This window comes from Sminthopsis crassicaudata, chromosome 1 (genome assembly GCF_048593235.1).
Source record: "Sminthopsis crassicaudata isolate SCR6 chromosome 1, ASM4859323v1, whole genome shotgun sequence".
Taxonomy (NCBI): Eukaryota; Metazoa; Chordata; class Mammalia; order Dasyuromorphia; family Dasyuridae; genus Sminthopsis; species Sminthopsis crassicaudata.
This window is the reverse complement of record NC_133617.1, coordinates 585,731,340-585,753,879: the sequence shown is the minus strand read 5'-3', so window position 1 is coordinate 585,753,879 and position 22,540 is coordinate 585,731,340. Positions and strand designations below refer to the sequence as shown.

At 36.3% G+C, this 22,540-nt stretch overlaps 1 protein-coding gene across 2 annotated transcripts in view; it reads right to left on the bottom strand.

Moving 5' to 3' along the window:
• CMYA5 (cardiomyopathy associated 5) overlaps nucleotides 1-11,001 on the bottom strand; it is a 103,400-nt gene extending 92,399 nt beyond the window's left edge. For both annotated transcript variants that reach the window (XR_012484774.1, XM_074282350.1), the window contains exon 1: nucleotides 10,723-11,001. Coding sequence is in view for 1 of the 2 variants with exons in the window: in XM_074282350.1 (XP_074138451.1) it covers nucleotides 10,723-10,877 (155 nt within the window). In the remaining variant the exon portion in view is untranslated. The remainder of the gene's footprint in view (nucleotides 1-10,722) is intronic.
• Between the last annotated feature and the right edge of the window lie 11,539 nt (nucleotides 11,002-22,540).

The following is a 22,540-nucleotide window of genomic DNA, read 5'->3' as shown; positions in this document are numbered from 1 at the left end:
TGAAGCAGCAGGAACTGGATTTTCACAAGTAATGACTTCAAAGCCTATTACCACTGATGAATTAATAGATAACAAGTTGTCCAAAAATGGAAAGAGTATTAGAATTGGAATCAATGAACTTGAATTCAAAAGCTGACTTTGTCATTATCTGGTGACCTTAACCTTACCTTCCAGGGCCTTGGTTACCTTATCTGTACAATGAAAGGGTAGATCTTGACCTCTAAGGTTTCTTCCAATTCTAAAACTGTGAAGTTCAAAAGGTTTCTCCTTTTAACAAACTCCATTCCTCTTGTGGACCCTACCACAAACTACTTTCATTAAATTTAATTGTGTGGTGCAATAAACTAACAATTAGAAGCTCTGTAGTTGTTTTGGTCTGTGATTGGATTAACTATGAGACTTTATTTCCCTTCTCTGGACCTCATCTGTAAAATGTAGGGTTAGATAAGCTGATTTCTGAAATTCCTTTTAGTTCTATGATGAGTAAGTTAGGGAGACAATTGAGTCTAGAATCCAAGTCTAAGAACCAATGTCCAGATTCAGGACATAGAAATCACCTTTTTTTGGTACTTCATAGTTGATCAATATTTCATGCATATTGTATACCCTAGTAAAAGAATAAACTATTATTTTTCTATGCTGAAACAAAGTCATCTCCAAGGAACCAGGAATTCTGATGGCAGCCAATATTTGAATTTTGACTTCGGGCTCTACGTTCTTCCTTTTCCTTCCTTCTCTCCTCCCTTTGTCTGACTTCCTGAATAGCTACCCCTTTCAGTACCAACTTTGTCCAATGACCTCCAAACCATGGCTCATTTTCTCAAAATAACTAAGTCCTGCAGTGAACAGGCACTATAAAAATAGACACATGAAAATGGAGGGTGTTTCACACTGATAAGATAAAATATTAGCACATTCCCTTCACTTTCCAAAAGATTAGTTTTCTTCAATGATTTGGTCACATGATTCTAATAAAAATAGTATGACAACCAATAGTAATTATTTTATTTTAGATAGATTCAAAAAGTCATGCTTGAAAGAGGTAATGATGGTCCGAGCCCTGTAATGAAAAGAATTTCATATATATGAATGGGGGAAATTAGAATTGGCTCCAATAGAATATAGGGTCATAGTTCGAGAGATAGAAGGGATTTCAAAAATCATGTTACAGAGAAGAAAACTGAAGCCTTGAGAAAGTTTAATTGACTTACTCAGGGTCACGGAGCTAGTAAATAATAAAGTCAGACTTTGAATTCAGGCTCCTTGACTCCAAATCCCATATTCTTTCATGATATTATCCTGACATTCAAACAGATTGAAAAATTTTAAAAGATCCCTCTTTTAAATGAAGCTGGAAATCTATAGTTAAATGAAAAAAAAAAAGCTCTAAATCAGTACTGTTTAGAAAAATGGTAATAAAAACAGTTCTGAAGTACCATCTCATGCTTATCAAATTGGCTATATGACAAACAAAATTATTTTAACATGTAATTGGGGAAAAAATAAAATAAGAATAAAAAATAAAGCTGGAAAGAGTAGGCATTTATTTCTTGATAGTTATCTGTGCATGTGGAAAAAAATAAAAAAGAGGCTGAAGGATACTTATCAAACCCAAGTAGATAATTTGAGTTATATCAAAGCAAGAATTCAGGCTAAACAACGCATGTATTTTTAAATATTTTATTCTTTTTGTTGTCTTATTATATTACAATTTCTTTTGGATAACCCTCCTTCCCACCTAATCCCTTTATAATAACAATAACAAAAATAGTTAAATAAAGCTAATAGACAAGGATAACAAATCAACACTTTTTGTTTACCTGTACTCCATCACCTTTCTTTGGAAAGGAGCTAAGTCTTAAACAATCTATTTTAAAAGGAACTATTACATAATACATTTCTGGGGAAAAATAAAAATCCGAGTTACATATATGTGTTTACACACACACACACACACACACAAACACACACACACACACATTCATATTATTTCTATTCTATGTCAATTTAAAAAGGCAAGGAATCACCTAGATGCCAAGGGATTTTTTGCAGTTATCACTTCTTATTCTCTAGATGATTTACAACTTATAACTTGTTTATTTTTTATGTTAAACTAGTCATAATTATAATAATATATTTATTATATATATAATATATATAATAATATATTATATTATTATTATAATATATAACATATATTATAATATAATATATAATAATATATTATATAAATATATAAATAATATATATAATATATAATATAATATATTATATATAATAATATATAATATAATAATATATAAAATAAGTCATAATTTTGGCTCTTTTTCAAGTGTAATTAATTTCCATTTTGATATAATAGGAAAGGCTTTGGGTTAAGTATCAGCAGATATCAGTTCTAGCCCAGGAAGTCTTAGTGAAAGCATTTAACTCCTTAGAGTTTTAGTTTCCTCCTCTTGTCAGACTTTAGTGCTTTAAGGTTTGCAAAGTCTTTTTAATGTCCCTATTTTACACTTGAGGAAAATGAGGCAGGCGGCATTTAAATGACTCGTCCAAAATCACACAACTTAGTACATATTTGAAGCCAGGTCTGAATTCAGGTCTTCCTAACTCAAGGCCATTTAAATGCCCTGACATGATAGAGGCAGTTTGGTGTGGTGGACCTCTAGAGGCCTGGCTTCTGAGTGAGAAAAGCCTCTGGCCTTAAATCTCACTCCTGACGTGTACTGCTTATTGACCCTGGTCACTTACTTCCCAACGTTCTCCAAACTATTCATTGCACAGAGGGAATTTCCTTGCTGGGAGTTCCTACACCAATGAAATTCCAACTCTGGAGTAGTCATGAAATAAAAATAAAATGATAGATGTGAGTCTGATAAATATAATGGATACACCATAATAATTTGCTAAACAAATAAGTATTGACACCTCATTGCCCATTTGGGGAGATGAGACATGGCGGGGCAGGGGAATCACTGTTACAGGAGTGGTTCTCATGGTGTGTATGTGTAGGGAGGAAGATAGGGCTATTTCTAGAAATGATGTCAACAAAACCAGAATATATCAGTCTGTCTCCTCCATTTGACTATAAGCTCCTGATTTTTAGTTAAGGTCTTTAACAGATCTCAGTTTGACTGAGGCAATGCCCAATCAAGGTAGGTATTGATTAAATATTTATTGATTGACTTAATAGAAATATTCCTGAAAAAGTTATGAGTGTTAGTCAAATTTTAAAATTACTAGGGGTCCTTGAAGATGCCTAATCACGGTATGGTGGTGACCAATTCTCATCATCAGTGTATGATGATAATATGATGGAGTATGATAATAGATAGAATATTATAATAAAAGTAGCTCATGTACTACCTGCTGTGTGTCATGTGCTAAGCACTAGGTAAAAGAAGCCATTCTCTGCCTCATGTCTTACCTAGCAAAACCAGTGACTGGGCAATGCCTCAGTCAAACTGAGAACTGCCTATTAAAGGCCTTAGCTTTAAAAGGCCAACGTCTTTCCTTGCATTCAGAACCATCTCCAGTCCTCCTGATCTACATCTTGCCAGGGGATGCAGATGACTCCAGAGGAGAAAGTAAGGTTAATACTTTGCATAGCTCTCCCTCACTTAAATCAGTTCACTTGCTTGTCTTGGGATCACTTTTCTGATAACATTGTCCTCCTCAAAAATGAGGAATAAATAACTATGTGCCAAGTGCTTTGCAATTATTATCTCGTTTGATCCTGACAACAACCCTGGGAGGTAGGTGCTCTTATTAGCTTTATTAGAAACCGAGGCAAATGGGGTTAAGTGTCTTGCCCAGCTAAGTGTCTGAGGTTGGATTTGAATTCAGGTGCTCTATCCACTATACACCTACTGCCTACAAGGCCTGGAGATCCTACTAAGCCACAAAGGGTTCAAGTACAAATCAAGAACAAATCTAACTAAATCGGGGAGACTTTTTGCTAGTTCAATGATAGAAAGGATTTTGTTAAACATCATAGAAACCCTTGGAGACTTACAAATCAAGAAGGGTTTGCAATCCTTATCGGTGGAAAAAGTATCCATTCTCTGAAACCAAGGAATCTTAATTAAACAACTAAACTGTCTTAAAAGCATTAATAGAGCTATTATATAGACAGAATCTTGTGCTTAGTTCTTTTGTTAAAAAAAAAATTCATTATCCATTATGTTCTTTTTTTTTTTTTTTTTCCTGTTTTGTAAAACTTGAATTATAGGGGAAGAGAGTGAAATAATACCTGCTTGTTAACTTGGGTAAATCACTTAATGTCTGGGCCTCAAGAGACATTTGCAAAATGAGGTTAGACTAGATCAGGCGTTCTTAATCTGGAATTCATGAACTTGGTTAAAAAAAGGACACATTTTGATAACTATTTCATGATCATTGTTTTCTTTTGTAATCCTATATATGTTTTATTTAATGTATATAAGAATGTTATTCTGAGATGGGATTTATAGACTTCCCTGGACTGCCAAAAGGATTCAAGACTCAGAAAAGGTAAAGAAACTCTGGACTTAGCCTCATCAACAGGAGCAGCAGCATCATGATCTGACCAGATTCGAAGGTCTCCAAAGGCCTTTTCCAACTGTGACATAGATTATGGTTTATACAAGTCAGGTATACTTAACACATCTTATTATACACACATCCCATGTGATATTTTAACACAAGAAATATTTTTTACTTTTGTATAAAGTCTTTCATGAAAGGACGAATCTTCTCAGAAGCATTGAAAATACATGAGCTGATCAATCTGGAAAAATGTAGTCTCTTTCTATTATCCTTTCACTCTCCTTTAAATATAACTAAGATTAAGAATTGAGACCAAAGGCCTCCATCCCTCATTGGTGAGTAAAAAGTAAGCTGAGTTCAGTAAGGATAAATTCGAAGATTCTTAGAAGTTAGAATTGTAGACTCTAACTCAGTCTTCCACTAAACAAAACTTAGTCCCAGAAGGTATGGAACATTAATGAAAACCATCCAGCAGAACATAAGCTCCCCAAGGCAGGAAGGGCCTGTTCTGTTTTGTCTTTGTTTTCCCATCATCTACCACAGAGCCTAGCAAGAAATGTTTGCCAAATTGAATTGAATATAATCTTCTCTTTTGTGAACTTGGATACACAAGGCAGAGCTCTAAGTAAAATGTTAAAGAAAGGTAAGGTGAGATTCATTTGCCTACTTCTACTTTTCAGACACTCTTTCCACCCTTTTCTTCCCCCAGTGATGAAGAGCTACCATTGTGGTAGCCCACTCAATAATACCCAATAATCTGGACCTTTTCCTAGCTCCACTCAAACTATTTCCACATTCATTTCCATTACTACCACCCTATTCAAGGCCCTCAGGATAAAATACCTCAAGAGCTGAGGTAGAGTATCTCAGAGATCCCAAATTGTATACTTGAAACCCTAGCCAGATTAATGTTCTTAATTGGTTGCTTTATCCCATGGCTTTATCCTGGCAGCAGGATGTAGAGGAAGAGAATAGGGGTCTGTGTGGAATGTTGAGCTGCTGCCTTGTAAAAGGGAATACTTTTCCCTTTTGCCCTCCCCCATCTGCAGCAGTAGCAGCAAGATCAATACCTGACCAGCTCTGAATATTCTGCTCTGGCCCACACTTTGGCCAATGCAGTGTATGCTACAGCAGAAGGCAAGCAAAGGGTGAGAGGACCTAGTTAGTGACATCTCCTTCTCCCTGCAGCTATCTGCTACCTTGTACCTTGGGAGCTAAAATTGGACATGAGAGTCAGAGATAGTCAGGAGCCTCTTTGGCAGCTCTGCCTTTTATCTAGGGCCAGTTGGGACCTGGTCAGATTTATTTTATGAGGCAATGAGGTATAGAAAGTCACCTTAGAGCCAAGTTCAAGTTTTATCTTGAGGCAGACAAGTCGTATACAAGTCACTTCTAGCCAACTTGCTAAGGTATAAATTCCAGAGGAGGGTCTGAACTCCATTGGTAAAATGAATTTCCTCAACAGGAACTCCCTATACCAATAAAATTGCAGGTCCAGTCCCTATTGCTATAATTAATATCATCATTGTTAAAGAAGACTCAAAAATGGAAACATCAATCATATTTACATTATCTAGCTAAGGTTGTAATATGTTATATAAATGAGATTTAAGTGAGTAGCCCTCTGAAGGCAATGAGAGGTTAATGTTGGGTGGAAGATGGTAATACAAAACAAATAAGAAACTATGAAGAACTTGAGGAAAAAAACGTCATAAACGGACTGTGTGGTCAGTAAAAAATATGGGCTGGTCATATAAATAACCAATGGATACACAAACCACTGGTACTCTTCCAATGCCAAGAGCATATAAGCAAATCTCCCAGAACATTGGGTGAACTAACTCCCTTTGAAAACCCATTAGAAGACTTAGACAAAATTTGTCTAAGACCAGCAGGCATGAGTGGATTGTGATTGAGATCAGTGAATATATAAACTGGGATAGGGATTTCATCGATATGGGGAACTTCCTGTGGGAAGTGATTTTGCCGATGCAAATCACTTTTTCCTAAAGTTATGCTGGTTAGGTGGTTTAAATTATTCTGGTTAAGAGGTTCTCTTTTAATTACAGAAATGCACATTAAAACAACTCTGAGGTACCACCTCACACTGACTAATATGACATATGATAAATGTGGTATAAGATGTGGGAAAATTGGAACACTAATGCATTGTTGGAAGAAATGTGAACTGATCCAACCATTGTGGAGCAAATTGGAACCAGGCCCAAAGAGCTATAAAACTGTGCCTACTCTTTCACTCAGCAATACCCTTACCACTACTCCCACTACTACTCCTCCTCACAGTTTTTAAAGGGAGAGCAGGAGTATGGAAAAGGACCTATTTGTGCCAAAATATTTATAGCAGCTATTTTTGTAGTGGCAAAAAATTAGAAATTGAAGTGATACCCATCAATTAGAAAATGATTGAACAAGTTATTGTATATGATTGTGATGGAATATTATTGTGCTCTAAGAAATAACAAGGAGGCAGATTTCTGAAAAACTTGGATTTACATGAACTGATGCAAAGTGAAGTAAGCAGAACCAGGAGGTCATTTTACACAATAACTAACATTGTAAAATGATCAACTATGAACGACTTAGCTCTTCTTAGCAATACAATGATCCCACACAATTCCAAAGGACTCATGATGAAAAATGCTATTAATCTCCAGAGAAAGAACTGATGGAGCCTTTTTTTTTTTTTTTTTTTTTTTTTGTCTTTGCTGAGGCAATTGGGATTAAGTGACTTGCCCAGGATCACACATTAGGAAGTGTTAAGTGTCTGAGGTCAGGTTTGAGGTCAGGTCCTCCTCACTTCAAGGCTGGTGCTCTATCCACTGCGCCACCTAGCTGCCTCAAACTGATGGAGCCTTAATGCAGATTGAAATATCCTATTTTTCACTTTCTTTTCATGTTTTTCCCCCTTTGAGTTTGTATCTTCTTTCACAGAATGATTAACATAGAAATATGTTTTGCATGACTGCACATATCAAATTGCTAACTCTCTCAGAGAGGGGGGAAATGAAGGAGGGAGGGAAGGAGAAAATTTGGAACTCAATTTTTAAAAATGAATGTTAAATTTGCTTTTACATGTAATTTGGGGGAAAATAAAATGTTATTTTTTAAAAAGTAAAAAAAAAAGAGATGAAGTAATTTGTCCAGGGTTACAAAGACTTGAACATAGGTCTTCCTAATTCCTAGATCAGCTTTCTATCCACTATACCATTTTGGTGCTATAGTAAAGTATAGATGAATAAATAGATTTTCCTATCAATCTATAGATAAATGTATCTATTTAACTATCTGTAGATAATGTAGATAAGTAGGTATGTTTCCATCTACTTATCTATCAATACTATTACTATGCTTTTCCCAAGTCCCCATCTTATCTAACTCAACCCTCAATTATTATATAGATGAGGAAACTGAGGAATAATAATATCTTTGAATCAGATTTGATGATGTTGGAAATGACCTAGACCTACAGGTCATAAGTGGCAGAGCTAGGATTGAAAATCTAAATGTCTTTTCAACTGTTTCATGGTTAAGTTACTTAATGGAAAAAAAGAGAGGAAAAGTATTCTCAGTCATTTTTTATTTTTATATTTCTAGCTTAATAGAGTGCCTGGCACACAGTAGGAACTAAATAAATGCTTGAATTCACATTTGAGCATGAAATAATTTCAGACCTTTCACTTCACAGCATACTTTCCCAGAAAGAGGACAAAGTGACATAGTACCAGAGGTCCGGGACAAGGAGTGGGTACTGCCAAAGGCAGAGTATGTACTAGAAGGCTGGAAGAAATTAAAGACAATCTTCAGCTGTTTTTTTTTTTTTTTTTTTGAGGCTGGGGTTAAGTGACTTGCCCAGGGTCACACAGCTAGGAAGTGTTAAGTGTCGGAGACCAGATTTGAACTCGGGTCCTCCTGAATTCAGGGCTGGTGCTCTATCCACTGCACCACCTAGCTGCCCCCGACAATCTTCAGTTTTATAATTTTGCATAGGACTGGTGCTATCACCTCTAGATCATCTTATTTCAATCTCAGTACCCTTGTTCTCCTTGCCCACAATGTTCCCCTCCCCCATAATCTATCCAAATTCTACCCACTTTTCCTGGTCCCTTTCACAACTCACATCCTCTAGGAAAACTTCCATAGAGATCAAATGTTTATGATGTACATAAAACACTTTGTAGTCATAGAGTTCCATCATGCTTAGAATCAAGTAGCTGCCATATTGTTATTCCTAAAGTGTAGGTCTGACCACATCATTTCTCTGCTCAAGAAGCTCCAGTGGCTTTCCATTACTTTAAGAATAAAATACAAACCTGTTTGGCATCTAAACTCCTTCACAGACTGGTTCCAGACAATTTTTTCCAGAGTGAGTATTTATTATTTTCCTTCACAAAGTCTAGCCTCCAGATAAACTGGCTTACCTGATTTTTATTCCTATGTGACAGTCATCTCTTATCTCTGTATCCTTACCACAGATGGTCCTCCATGCCTTGAATGTACTTCTTACTTTGGTCTCAAAAACAATAGCTTCCTTCAAGGTTCTGCTAAAGTAACAATACCTTCCTAATTTCCCCATTTGCCAGTTCTCCAGACCACCTAATTCACTTATGTTATATATATTATAACATATATTTCACATGTATATATTATGTAATATATATATATATATCCTATATTTACTACTAATCTGTGTCACTTGTACTGCAGCAGCAATAACAGCAAATGAAAACTTCGTTGATTTCTTAGAGCCTACCTGTAATGATGCTTCCTTCCCTTAAACACAGAGAAGGTCAAAGTGCTTAAGCTCTGATAGATTTAGAAAGACACGTTTATAAAATAGACATACAAAGCAAATTCAAAGAACTCCTGTATACTAAGATTAAAAAAAAAGGTGAAATTAAAAAAAAAAAAAAAAAAAAAAAAAAAAAAAAGGAAAAATGGTTTTGCCCTTACCATTTAGGCCTAGAGGTGTAGTGGGAAGGAACAATGGGGCTTGGAATCATAAGCCATTGGGCTAGTTTCCCAATTTTGCTTCTTATTAATCATGTCACAAGTCTCAATCTCTCAGTTTTGGGTTTGTTTTTTCTTTATTTGTATAACAGAGATAGTCTTGCTTTGCTTACAGTGCCTCAGGAAATTGATAGGAGGCAATTTATATATAAAACAGATAAATGTAAGCTGCTGCTTTCTTTCTAGAAAGAAAAAAGGAAATGGGGTATTTAGGACAAATGTCTCCAGATTGCCACATTTACACTAAGACAAGCTTTGGTGTTTGGGACTATGAATGAAACAAAGGGACTGGGAAGATCACTCAACTCCTTCAACACTTTCACTGTGACTCCTACCCAAGTTACTTAATTTCTTGGTGCCTCAGTACCTCAGCTGTAAACTAAGGGTTTGAAATACATAGTTTCTGAGGTCTCTTTCAGGGTGAATCTTAAGATTTATGTTAAATGGAACTGTCTTTTACTAAAACAAACCCAACTTCTTCCTAGAGGCTTTGCATTAACAAAACACAAAATAGTAGCAGCTAGCACAGTGCTAGTAGTGCCCCTTGTATCTTAGTCACTAAAAACCGGTCAAATGGAATTAAAAGTTCGCTTGCTTCCCAGCCCTCCCAAGGGCGGGAGAAAGTTCAAGGTTGTTCCAAAGTCTTGTGCCACATTAAGCTTTTGATTGCTCCAGCACATAGCAAGAGATATGCAACTAGCATTCACCCAAGTAGATAGGCCGAGTAAACAAGATCATCGAGTCACCAGAGTCCTGGAAAAAGGGGAATGGGGAGGGGGAAGGGCCCGAGACTTTCAGCAGCCCAAGCTGTCCATCACTTGAGGGAACAGCACCTGCTACTAATTCTTTAAATAGGAAGCGTGTCCCAGGTGGAGGCTCCAGCCAAGTGTTTGAGGAGAAAAGTGAACTGAAAGTCAGTTCTTTTTCCAAGTATCTCTACCCTCTCCTCTGATGCCTGCCTTTCGATTTATCATAAAAGAGTGAATTTCTTAGCAAGAATCTCCCCCATTCCCATCACGGCTGAAGGAGGGCAGTGGAGAGAAGGGAAAGAGGAAGAGGAAGAGGGCAAAGAGAAAGGAAGGGAGACTCAGAGGGAGGGAAAAAAGAAAGGAAGAAGGGGCAGAGAGGTGAGAAGAAGGGGAGGAAAGAAAGGGGGGGGGGGACTACCTGCTGCTGTCCAGTTCCTCCTCAGTTTCTGCGGTGGTTTCTTCCTCTCCTTCGGATTCCTCCTCCGTCTCCAGCTCCGTCTCCAGCTCCGTCTCCTCGTCCGAGCCGAGATAGCTCTCGGAGGTCGGAGCTGGGTCGTATTGGGCGCTCTCCATCTCTCAAGACCTCTAGCTGGGGCTAAGAGGCTCCCTTCCCTGCTCGCTTGGTGTTGCCCCTCTAACGCTGCCCTCCTGACCTGTGGCTGGGACTGTTCTGTCAAGTTGTCCTGCGCCGGGTCTCAGGTTCGCGAGACTTGGCGGGTGGGGATGGGGCACGGGGGGTGGGGGGCCCTTTAAATAGAAGTCGTCAAAGTTGCAGTCCCAAGTTTCTGATGCCGCTGCAGTTCCAGCTTCTCCTCCCTCTCCCCGCGTTTGCTGCTGCTGCCAACCCTCCCAAGCTGCCCTCCCTGGGCTCTTCAGATCCATTTTAGGCAAAGCCCTGGCAGCCTCCCGACGCCTGGAAATCCACACCCCGGGCGGGCTCCCGGGGATCAAGGGGTATCAGCTGTTCTGTCTGAGCTGGGGATGGGAATTTGGAAAAACGAAACCCAGAGTTTGGTGGGGAACTAGATTATTCAACCAACTTTCCTTCTTTTGGAGAGTTAGGGTGGGATGGGAGGGCCCAGGCAAACCCGATGACTTGCTAGTCATCCCTATTTTCCCCACTCTCCCACCACCCAAATCTCTATGAGGTGCCCTCTAGTTGGTTCGCCCGGGTAACCTCTGCTTTGAATGCTAAAGACAGGGATACCCTCTGAGCATCTCCCCCAATGCAGTGATTGTTGGAAAAGGTCTTGGAGAGTGTGTGTGATTTGGGGGGGGGGGGGGGAGGGAGAATAAATATATGGAATACTCTAATTGAAAAAACTTTTACTTGTGGGTGCTGCTTGCTTGTGGCACCCAACACCTAATCACCACCTCATACACATACAGCCAAATTACAAGGGATTAATAATAGGCAATATTTACATATCTCTTAATATGAATCAGGAAATGTCCTAAGCATTTTACAATTATTATTTCATTGTATGTAACCTGGGAAATAGGTGCCATTATTACTCCATTTTACAGATGGGGAACTGAGGCAAGCAGAGGTTCATGGACTAGCCCGGGGATCACACAGCTAGTAAATGTCTGAGGCTGGATTTGAACTTGTTTTCCTGACTCCAGGGTCAGCACTCTATTAGCTGTACCACCTATCTGCCTATTAACTTCATCTATAATCCTGAAAAAAAAAAAAAAAAAGACTGATAGAAAATTCTCCATTCCATTTCCATTCTATTCCATTCTAGTCCCAGGGCAAAATTTCCTTTAAAAAAATAGGATTTTATTGATATCTTTTGCTAGTTAGAAAAGCCATTCCAAATAACCACAAGTATGTTTATGAGAAACAGAAAAACTCATCAATCCATTAAAAAAAAAAAATCTGAAAAACATATGCAGTGTGCCCCACTCTTTGACTTCTCTTCTGCAAAGAAGTGAGAGAAAGTATCTCACCTCTTCTTTGAACTTTATGATTTTGCAACATTCGATTCCTATTGCTTTATATTGGCTATTCTTTCCATTTATGTTGTTGTGATAATTGTGTATATTGTTTTCTTGGTTTCCCTGAATTCATTCTGCATCAGTCCATGTAAGTCTGTCCACACTTCTTTGTTTAGCCATTCTCAATTGATAAGTACCTATTTTGTTCCCACCTCTTTGCTACTACTGAAAATACTTCTATAAATATTTGGGAAGATAGAGGGTAGGATGAGGGTTCTTAACCTTTTTGTTTGTTTCATGAATTCTTTTAGTAATGTGATGATGTCTATGGCCCCTTTCTCAGAATATTTTTTAATTTAAAAATAAAATACATAGAATTACAAAGAAAACCAATAACACTGAAGTAAAGAATAATCCCCCCCCCCATCTAAGTGACCCATACAAAGTGATCAACACATGGATCCTAAATTAAGAATCTGGGCTAGAGTTTTTGTTTATTTTTTTGCCACCACTAGAATTCCAAATTATCAAAGAGGCACTCCAAGCCAACCAGACCTTTTCCCCTGAATCCCTTACTAAGATGGGTAAGGATTTGTAAGAACAATGGTCTCTGATTATCTTTCTTGTTATACCAAGCATTTTTTTTTCACTTTCTTTAGAGATCAGAGGATGACCTTCCTTATAGGACTAAATTACATCCTTGAAGCAGGCTAAACTATATCCTACCTCTTGGAAATAGGTCCTTGCAAAATGAACATCTGCAGATATGAAATTCAGAACACCTTGCCCATTCTCTATGCTTAAACAGGTATTAAATGTAATGGTTATAATTTGTTTTTGTTAAGAGTTCCCTAATCTACTGGCTCTCAAACTTGATATGTTTAGGAACCAGTGTAATAAAGTGTCCACTAACTTAATCATTCAACATGCTTGGACCAAATATCAGAGACACTTTATACACATACAGTCCTTTATCCAATCCTGCTCAAAAGTCCTTTAGAATCATAAAATTACAGATCAAAAGGTCAAGTCCAAGTACTATCCCAAGCAAAAATTCCATTTGCAGCACTCTTTATTCACTTGATAAAGTCATATTAATTGCCCACAATATGCAAGATCCTTTGTTGGATAGACATTTTTGAGAAAGACAAAGATGAAACAATCCTTATCTTCATGGAGTTTACAGTCTGTTAAGGAGATATATAGTTAGAGATATCACAGATATATAGATAGATATACTACAGATAACCAGATGCCACAGAAGACAGAAAGCTATACTTGGAATTAGGAAGATCTGAATCCAAATTCTACCTCTGACCCTTAGTCTGACATTGCAAAAAGCACTTAGCTTATTTATGTTTCCTCTTCTATATAATGAGGGAACTGGATTTGATGGCTTTCGAAGGCCTTTTCCAGATCTAAATCTATGATACTATGAATTCAAAATTCCATCCAAATGGAGTTGTTACCAGAAGAAATATATCATTTTGGAAAGGTAAGTCTTCCCAGTTTTTCCTACTTCAAAATTCATTCTTTCCTTCCATCCCATTTAAGGCAGTGCTGAAACAGATGATATTTCTAGACCCTTCCTTTTCCATCTATTCATTCTAAATCTCCCCAATATCCTCCCACCTTTGCTTTTCCCCACAGGCTTAGGAGAGATCTTTCAGCATGGGGAATAAGAGTAAATGATGTGCTAACAGAATGAGGCATTTAGTTAAAACAGTTAATATCCAAAAATCTGGGCAGGCTCAAACAATGGGTTTAATTTAATAAAATGTAATAAGACTTAGTGGGGACATGTATAAATGGTGAAAATTTTAAATTATGTTTACATGTAATTAATTACATTTAGTTACAATTACATGTAAAAAACTATTTTAAAACTTTTTAAAATATTAAGTTCCAAATTCTCTTCTCTCCTCCCTCCACTTCTCTCTCATTGAGAAGGCAAAAAATTTGATATATGTATAGTCATGCAAAACATTTTCATATTGCTCGTGTTGTGAAAAGAAAATACATGCAAAAAACTCCAAGAAAAATAAGATTTTTCTAAAAGTATGCTTTATCTGCATTCCTACTCTATCAGTTCTTTCCCTGGAGATGGACAGTGGTTTTCATCATAAGTCCTTTGGCATTGTCTTGGATCAACTGAGAAAAGCAAAGTCATTTATAAGTGATCACCATATAATGTTGTTGTTACTGTATATGATGCTCTAGTTTTGCTCACTTCACTTTGAATCAGTTCATGTAAATCTTCCCAGGTTTTTCTGAGAGCATCCTCCTTAAACATGATTCATTTTTAAATTAATTCTCTAATTACTAGATATGAGTCATGGCTAAATAATTCACGTAAAAAAGATGTGGAGATCTTAATGGAATGCAAGTTCAATGAGTCAACAGTATATGGAAGTCAAAGTAAGTATTGAAACAATAGGCAACATTAAACATGTTGTCCAGAATTAAAGATACAATTTAGATTGATGCATTCCTTGAAGAAGAATGGCTAAAATAGCTAATATCTAGCCAGAAAGTTGAATGAACTAGAATCCATGTGTATAAGGTCTGTTAAACTACAACATGCACCATTAATTTCATATTTGTCTTGTGATTTCTCTGGCCCTTTTCCTTCTGTGTATAAGGACGCATTTGCTTTTCAGACTTTTCTAGCTGCAAATGTTACCTGACCTCACTCAGAGGAATATAATTAAATTGAAAGTCTGCTTGGAAAATAAGTACATACACAGAGACATTTATTTATTGACACATAGCTTTGTGAGAAAGTAAGGCTTTTTTTTCCTATTAGGATTTTCAGATCATTTATTTATTCCCTCTCCACAATACAATCTGAATTTGCATTCTCAAATAAAATCTTTGGAGGGAAAGTTACAAATCCCTTCTTAAAGTCTAGGAATCTCACAGGAGAAAATAATCCCAGGCTGCTTTTCTGCCACTGGTTTATCAATTTATCAAATTCTTACCCTCTTTTCCATCCCTCCCTCACCCTTTGAGAATGCAAACAATGACATCATTATACATGTTAAATCGTGCAAAATATATTTCCTTATTAGCTATGCTGTAACAAAGATAAAAAGCAAGAAAATTTTAAAGAGGAGGCAGATAGCATTTTCTACCATGAGTCCGTCAGAGTTCCTGTCTTGAGAAATAATATAATTCTAAGTGAAAACTTAAAGGATGAAAGATTTAGACTAGAAGTTACCTCAGAAGCCAATTCGTCCAATCCCCCTTCATTTTACAGATGACTTCCCTAAGGTCAAGGGGAAGAAAAAGCATAAGAAGTGAGATTTAGACCCAGGCCCTCAGATACTAGAGCATCAGGATTCTCATCAGTTACTGCATTCCAGGCTCTCTAGGATTCTGTAATAAGAGTACCAAACTTCTTTCATACCCAGACCTAGCTATGTTCTCCATCACTATCCTCTTTTGGGGACAAATTATTTAAAATCTTAGAATTTCAATAGGCTTTTTGAGGTTGGGATGGTTCACTCTCACTTGCTGTCTGCTGAGAAGCCTCTCAATTATAGGGCTTGAACATCTCAATTTTGTGGGATTCGTTACTGTGCCTCCTCAATTCTAGCAACAGTTATGCTCCCCACATACATTTAATTTTAATGTTTTACAGCAATCTGGAAAGTGAGTCTAAGTTTCTGAAAGATAAGAAAGACACCACCACAAAATTGTTGGCAGTGTTTACCACTCCTCCAAGGCTTTCTCTGCCAACACTTGTAGAGTAAGAGAAAGGTACTATAAATTGTTTGTCCAACAACTAATAAGAGGCTACAGCACTACTGGAAAAACAGAACAAAATTATTGAGTCTTGCTTTAAGTTAAACCAAAAGACATCAATTTGATGTTAGATTAATAAAATGTAAACTTGAGGACGGGCATTGTCCTTTGCCTTTTTTTGTATTGACAGCACTTAGTGCAGTACCTGGCATATAATAAGAGTTTATTTTATTATTATTATTTTTTCCCCTGAGGCTGGGGTTAAGTGACTTGCCCTGGGTCACACAGCTAGGAAGTGTTAAGTATCTGAGACCACCTTTGAACTCGGGTCCTCCTGAATTCAAGGCTGGTGCTCTATCCACTGCACCACCTAGCTGCCCCAATATAGTAAGAGTTTAACAAAAGTTTGATTGAACTCTTCCTTAATTAAGAAACTATAAAAGCAACTGGTTTAGATTCATTTTATGCTGTAAAGGAAAAAGAAATGGGTCATTTCTTCTTAATGTGATCATAATGAACTTGAGCAAAGAGATCATCTGGAAGATAAGTGACATTTTGCTGCAGAATGAGGGTAGTGATATTAGTATATGCACCTTGGTTAATTTCATTTTGAGTACGGCCATCAGGTCTTGGCTACAATTTTTTAGGAAGGACATAGGTAAAATGAAGGTATCCAGAATATTGGATTTGGTTAAAAAAAACTAGAGTACACCTAAAAAAAAAAAAAAAATTTAATAAGTCTGGTAATATAAAAGTGGTAATACATACATTCTGCTTGGCCCTCTGAGGGCAACTATAAATACAACGAGTGGAACTTAAGATTTGTTCATTAATTTTTTTTATTTGCAAAATTGATTTTAAACATTTGTTGGATTTCTTTTTTTAAGTGTTAAGATTCTACTCAAACATTTTCATTCAAAAAAACTCTCAAATTCGGAGTGGATATAACACTTCAACTTTTTTTCACCTATGTGATAACTATGTAGTAAGCTCAGAAACCTCTCAAGGGCATAAATAAAAGGCAAGATCAATTCTTAATCTGCTAATCAGACCATGGGAACTATATGCAAGTTCCTTACTCTCTCTCCTCCTGCTCAGTTACAAACATGTATTGTCAAAACTAAATTCCTCCTTCAGGCACATCCAAAAAATAAACTCCTCAATCTGAACTTCTCTATCAGAAAGGAGCAAAAACCCTTATTATAAGCTATCCAATAGTGAAATCAGTTGATTGGGGGGGAGGGATGGAACATGGTGTGCTCTTTCTCTAATTGGATCTCTTAAAGGAATGGCTAGATGACCACTTAGTGATATTGTCAAGACAATTCTTGTTCAAGTTCCAAGCTAAACTCAGTGATCTCTGAAGGCTTTTCCTATGTATACTGAGTTGTGCTGCCTCACAAAATTAGAAAAAGATCTATGATTTCACTTTTACAAGAAACTCTTGGATTAAAAAACTCCCTTAAAAATCTAGGTTGCTCCCTTCCCTACAAATTAGAAGTCTTAAAAGAGTAGCTTAGAGCACTTCAAGGATATGACTTGCTAAGGATATGTAAAGGGTGGGACTTGAATTCAAATATTCCTTGCTGCAAAGCCAGATCTCGTCTGTCTTGGCCATGAATTCCTCCCAACAGCATTTTGATGTAATAGGATCACAGATTTAGATTTTGTGTTTAGTCATTCAGTCATGGACAAAAGCATTTCAGGTTCTTCTATCCTCCTCACGCCTTGAAATGTGCCCAAGTTTGTTCCATTGTTTCTATGACAATGTTTCTGTCTTAACCTCTGCTATCCCCTTCTCCTCTTTCTCAATATTCAGTTTTTTTCCAGTGAGTCTAGTCTTCCCATTATGTGGCCAAAGTACTTAAGCTCCAGATTCTGTTTGACCTTCCAGTGAAAACAGCCTGAATTTAAGTATCAACTGATTTGATCTCGATGTCATGGGACTCTTCTCCAGCATCACAATTCAAAGTGTCAATTCTGTAGCATGCAGCTTTCTTTACAGTTCAACTTTCACAATTCATAAAACTGCTACTGGAAAAAAAACACAGCTTTCACTATACAGACTTTGTTAGCAAGGTGATATCTCAGCTTTTCAGTATGCTCTCCAAATCTGCCAAAGCTTTTCTTTCAAGAAACAAGCATCCTTTTATGGCGTAGTTGCTGCAATCTTTGAACCCAAGAATGTAAAATGGAACACTAATTCCATTTCTTCTCTATTTACCATGCAGTGATGGGACCAGGTTTTTCAGTGCTAAGCCAGATTTTACATTTTCCTCTTTCCCCCTCATCAAGAGGCTTAATTCCTCTTTACTTGCTGCTGTCAAGCATGGTTTCATCTACATAACTGAGATTATTGATATTTCTCCCAGCAAATTTAATATTTCACATTATGTATTTTTGCAAATAAGTTTAAAAAGGTGACAATATATAGCCTTTGTCAAGACTCCTTTTCCGCTCTTAATCCAATCAGTTGTTCCCTCTTTGATTCTAACCTGCTTCTTTGCCTACATACAGGTTCCTCAGGAAACAAGATGATATTCTATTTTCTTTGAGAACTTATAGTCAATGAAGTAAAAGTAAATTTTTTTTTTTTTTCTGGAACTCCCTTGCTTTTTATATAATCCAGTGAATGTTGGCAATTTGGCCAATAGTTCCTCTGCCTTTTTGAAAATCAGCCTCCTGTTCTGGTAATTTTTGGTTCATATATTGCTGAAGCCTAGCTTGAAGAATCTTAAACACAATCTCACTGGCATATAAAATAAGCACAATTTTCTGATAATTTGAACATTCCTTGGCATTGCCCTTCTTTAGGATTGAGATGTAAACTGATCTTTTCCAATCCAATGGCCACTGTTTTTTATAAATTTGTTGGCAAAGTATTTTAATAGATTCATCTTTTAGGATTTTAAATAGCTCAGCTAGAATTCCATTACTTCCACTAGCCTTATTGTTAGTAAGAATTCCTAAGGCCCATTTGGACTTCATCTTCCAGGATGTCTGGCTCTAGATCAGTAACTACCCTATTATGATTCTCTGTGATGTTAAAAAGGGAAGGTCCTTAAAGGACATCTAGTCCCACTGTGCCTTCACTTGCAAATGAGGAAACGGAGGTCCCAGAGGGGTCAAAGACTAAAATATGTCACAAGGTGAAGAAATTGACGATTTAGTCCAAAGAAGACAAAATTGGAGGGACGAGAGAAGGATTTGATGCCTATTTTCCAAGTTTTTGAAGGGTTATCTTAAGAGGGATGATATGTGCTGCTTTAACCGACTGAGAAAGAATAACAACAATGAAAGAAAGCCCTAGAGAAGTACATTTTAGCTTGATATAAGGCAAAACTTTAACAACTAACAGTTGTTCAAGAGAACTACGTTCCCGATCACTGCAGTTCTTCAAGTGGGAAGTGGGATGGTTGTCAATAATGCTGAGAGACAAACTGACACCCTCCATTGAACTCAAATTCTGTGATTCCAAATAGGACAAGACTGAACTGGAACATATTTAACTATTCATTATTTACAATGGTCCCAAGCTGTTCACTGCAGTCTATCCTTTAACATCAGTATTTTTCTATTGATGCTATGTGGTTTCACCCATATGGCTTCAACTAATTGAACACAACTTTCTCATTTTTCATTGCACATGACCCCAAAAGGAAATTATTAATCTTTAATGGGACATTATGTCACAAACAAACAAGAATTTATGGGAATATGGTAGAAATTAGATTTACGACAGTTTTTTATAACATGTATCAAGGGGCAGCTAGGTGGCGCAGTGGATAGAGCACCAGGTCTTTTTATTTTCCTGAGGCTGGGGTTAAGTGACTTACCCAGGTTCACATTGCTAGGAATCGTTAAGTGTCTGAGACCAGATTTGAACTCGGGTCCTCCTGAATTCAGGGCTGGTGCTCTATCCACTGTGCCACTTAGCTGCCCCAAGCACCAACTCTTAAGTCAGGAGGATGAGAGTTCAAATCTGACTTCAGACACTTAATACTTCCTAGCTGTGTGACCCTGGGCAAGTCAGTTAATCTCAATTGCTTCAGCAAAACAAATAAATAATATGTATCAAATTAAGTTTCAAATGAATATGAGAACTAAATACTTAAAAAAAAAAAAAAATCACACCATAAACAGTGTAAAAAAAAAACAAAAACAAAAACAAAAACAGAGAGGAGGAGGGGAAAGTAGGAATGAAGAAGGGTATTCTTACCTAAGTAGGGGAAAGAGTGATAAACATAAAACTACTTTAATTAAATAAAATTTTTAAATTTTAACATGGATAAAATCCATGAAAAAATATCAAGTGAGAAAAACATTGCATAAAAGTGTGATCCCAATATATGTATATGGAATGAACAAAAGTATGCAAGATTAAGAGCCATTTCCCAATAGATAAATGGTCAAAGGATATGAACTTATGTGTAATGGGCCAGAATTCTGGAGAAATGTACTTGAAACAAGGATTCTTACAACAAGGTGTTAAATCAGTGGAATTGATAAGACAACAGTTATCTAGTTTAGCTTGTGAGCTCTCTAGTTCAGTATGATTGAACTAATCTAATAACAAATAATGGTTCCCTAGTGATTGGTTTATACTCAATATGATGAATGGATTTAATTGTAACAGAGTATTTAAGAGGTCAGAGTCAGACCTAGAGACAGACTTGGAGACAGACTCAGAGAAGAAAGAGGACTGGAGACTAGAGCTCAAGCTCTTGGGACTCAGAGAGAGATGCCATCTTCATCAGCCTGTGGTGGCTGGTCTGTCCTCCTGCTTCCCCCACTTAGACAAGGCCCTTCAAAAGAGCCTCCAGAAAGCTAACCAAGCCTCAGGCAAGAAGACAGAGTGTGAAGGAGACAATAGACTTTTGAACTTTATCTCTAGTTATTCTTGTGGTAATTACTCAGCTGAAAGAAGGCTGGTCCAAAGACCACCAGAAAGCTAACCAGGAGGTTACACTTATATGTCAAAAGATTTTAAATTAGCTCTCTGTACATAGTAATAAGTGCTTAAGAAATATTTGTTGATATATGTCATAGAGAATAACTTTATAGCATTACTTTTAGGTTGTAGGTCTTTAGTATCATTTAGTTTTCTTGAATAGGTTATAAATATTTTGGGGAGAAAAAAAATATATATATGTGAAATTTTCTGGTTTTCCCCATTCCTGTCCTAGCCAAATGAAAAGAACTATTCTAGGATTTATGAAATTAACATAAATTCGTAAATAATTAATACTTTCCATACATAAACTTTATTCCACTTGACACCATGCAAAATATTAAACTTAAGAGAAAACTGAAAATGTGCACCTTCTTGAAATTAATGAAAAGCATTAATTTAGACATATAAATTGGTCTGCAAGAACAAACACATTACAGGCACAAACTGCGCTACAGAAAGTCTAAAAGAAGTTTCATACAGTCTTTTTTAAAAAGATAAAAAATTTTAATTACTTTTTTAATATTTCAATTTACAACAGCCAACTAATTTACAAATATTTATACATACACACACACGCACATACACGCGCTCAAACCATCTTGGCTTTATTTTAGCAGCTATTTTAGCAGTCACCACAACTTTATGTGGAAAGGAAATACTAAAAAAAAAAAAAAAAAAAAAAAAAAAAAAAGGACCTGATCTATTCTTTACAAATATTAACCATTTACATATATTATTTTGTGATGGATCATTTAAAGCATTTTATAGTAGTTTGCTGTTTAAAAATTCCAGTTTAGATTATATTCATGTAATTTAATATTCATAAAAATCCTGATGCTAGAGCTAGGATATAATCTTAACTCTGACTAAGGGTCTCTGTTGTTTTCTGTCACAGGAAAAATAAAAATTTTTAAATGCTGAGTAGAAAAAAAAAAAAAAGCTCATTATTCTGAGCTATTATAAAACATCCAGAGACATCCCAGTATGTCAATAGTTGAGTAGATTCTTCAGAAGAATCCACCAACCTGGGTACAACACAGATTTAATGTTCATAGGTCTATGAAACAAAAGGTATTATTGTTTCAAGGTGAAAAATTAATTCCCATGTACTCCAAACAGTCTCCTGTCCTATATAGTAATATGGTCAAATCCTAAGGCCCCACCTACCATAAAAATTTAAACAAAAAGGTTATGGTAACTTTTTTTTGCTTCAACTTTCATTTTGCCCCTGTAGGTCTGGATAATGAAATTGCAACTGAATATTGTTTAACCTTGAGCATACTGATCACCTTCCCATAAATTCAACAAATATCTTCTATGTTAATATGGTATAATTACATTTTGATTATTTTCTTTTAATTGCTCTGACCATCTTCATAAATATAGGTAAATTTTGTGTTTTGAAACTTATGGCACAACAGCCTGTATTCTAAGTCAACAATATATACATTTTTTAGAAATGCATTTTTTAAACTAAGTTTATAGTAGCAAATGCCATAATAAAATATGCAATCTTTTATACAAATATTTTTAACAAAATCTGAAAAAGAAAATATTTAATTAGAAAGAAACCATGATGGAGGGAACAAAATAC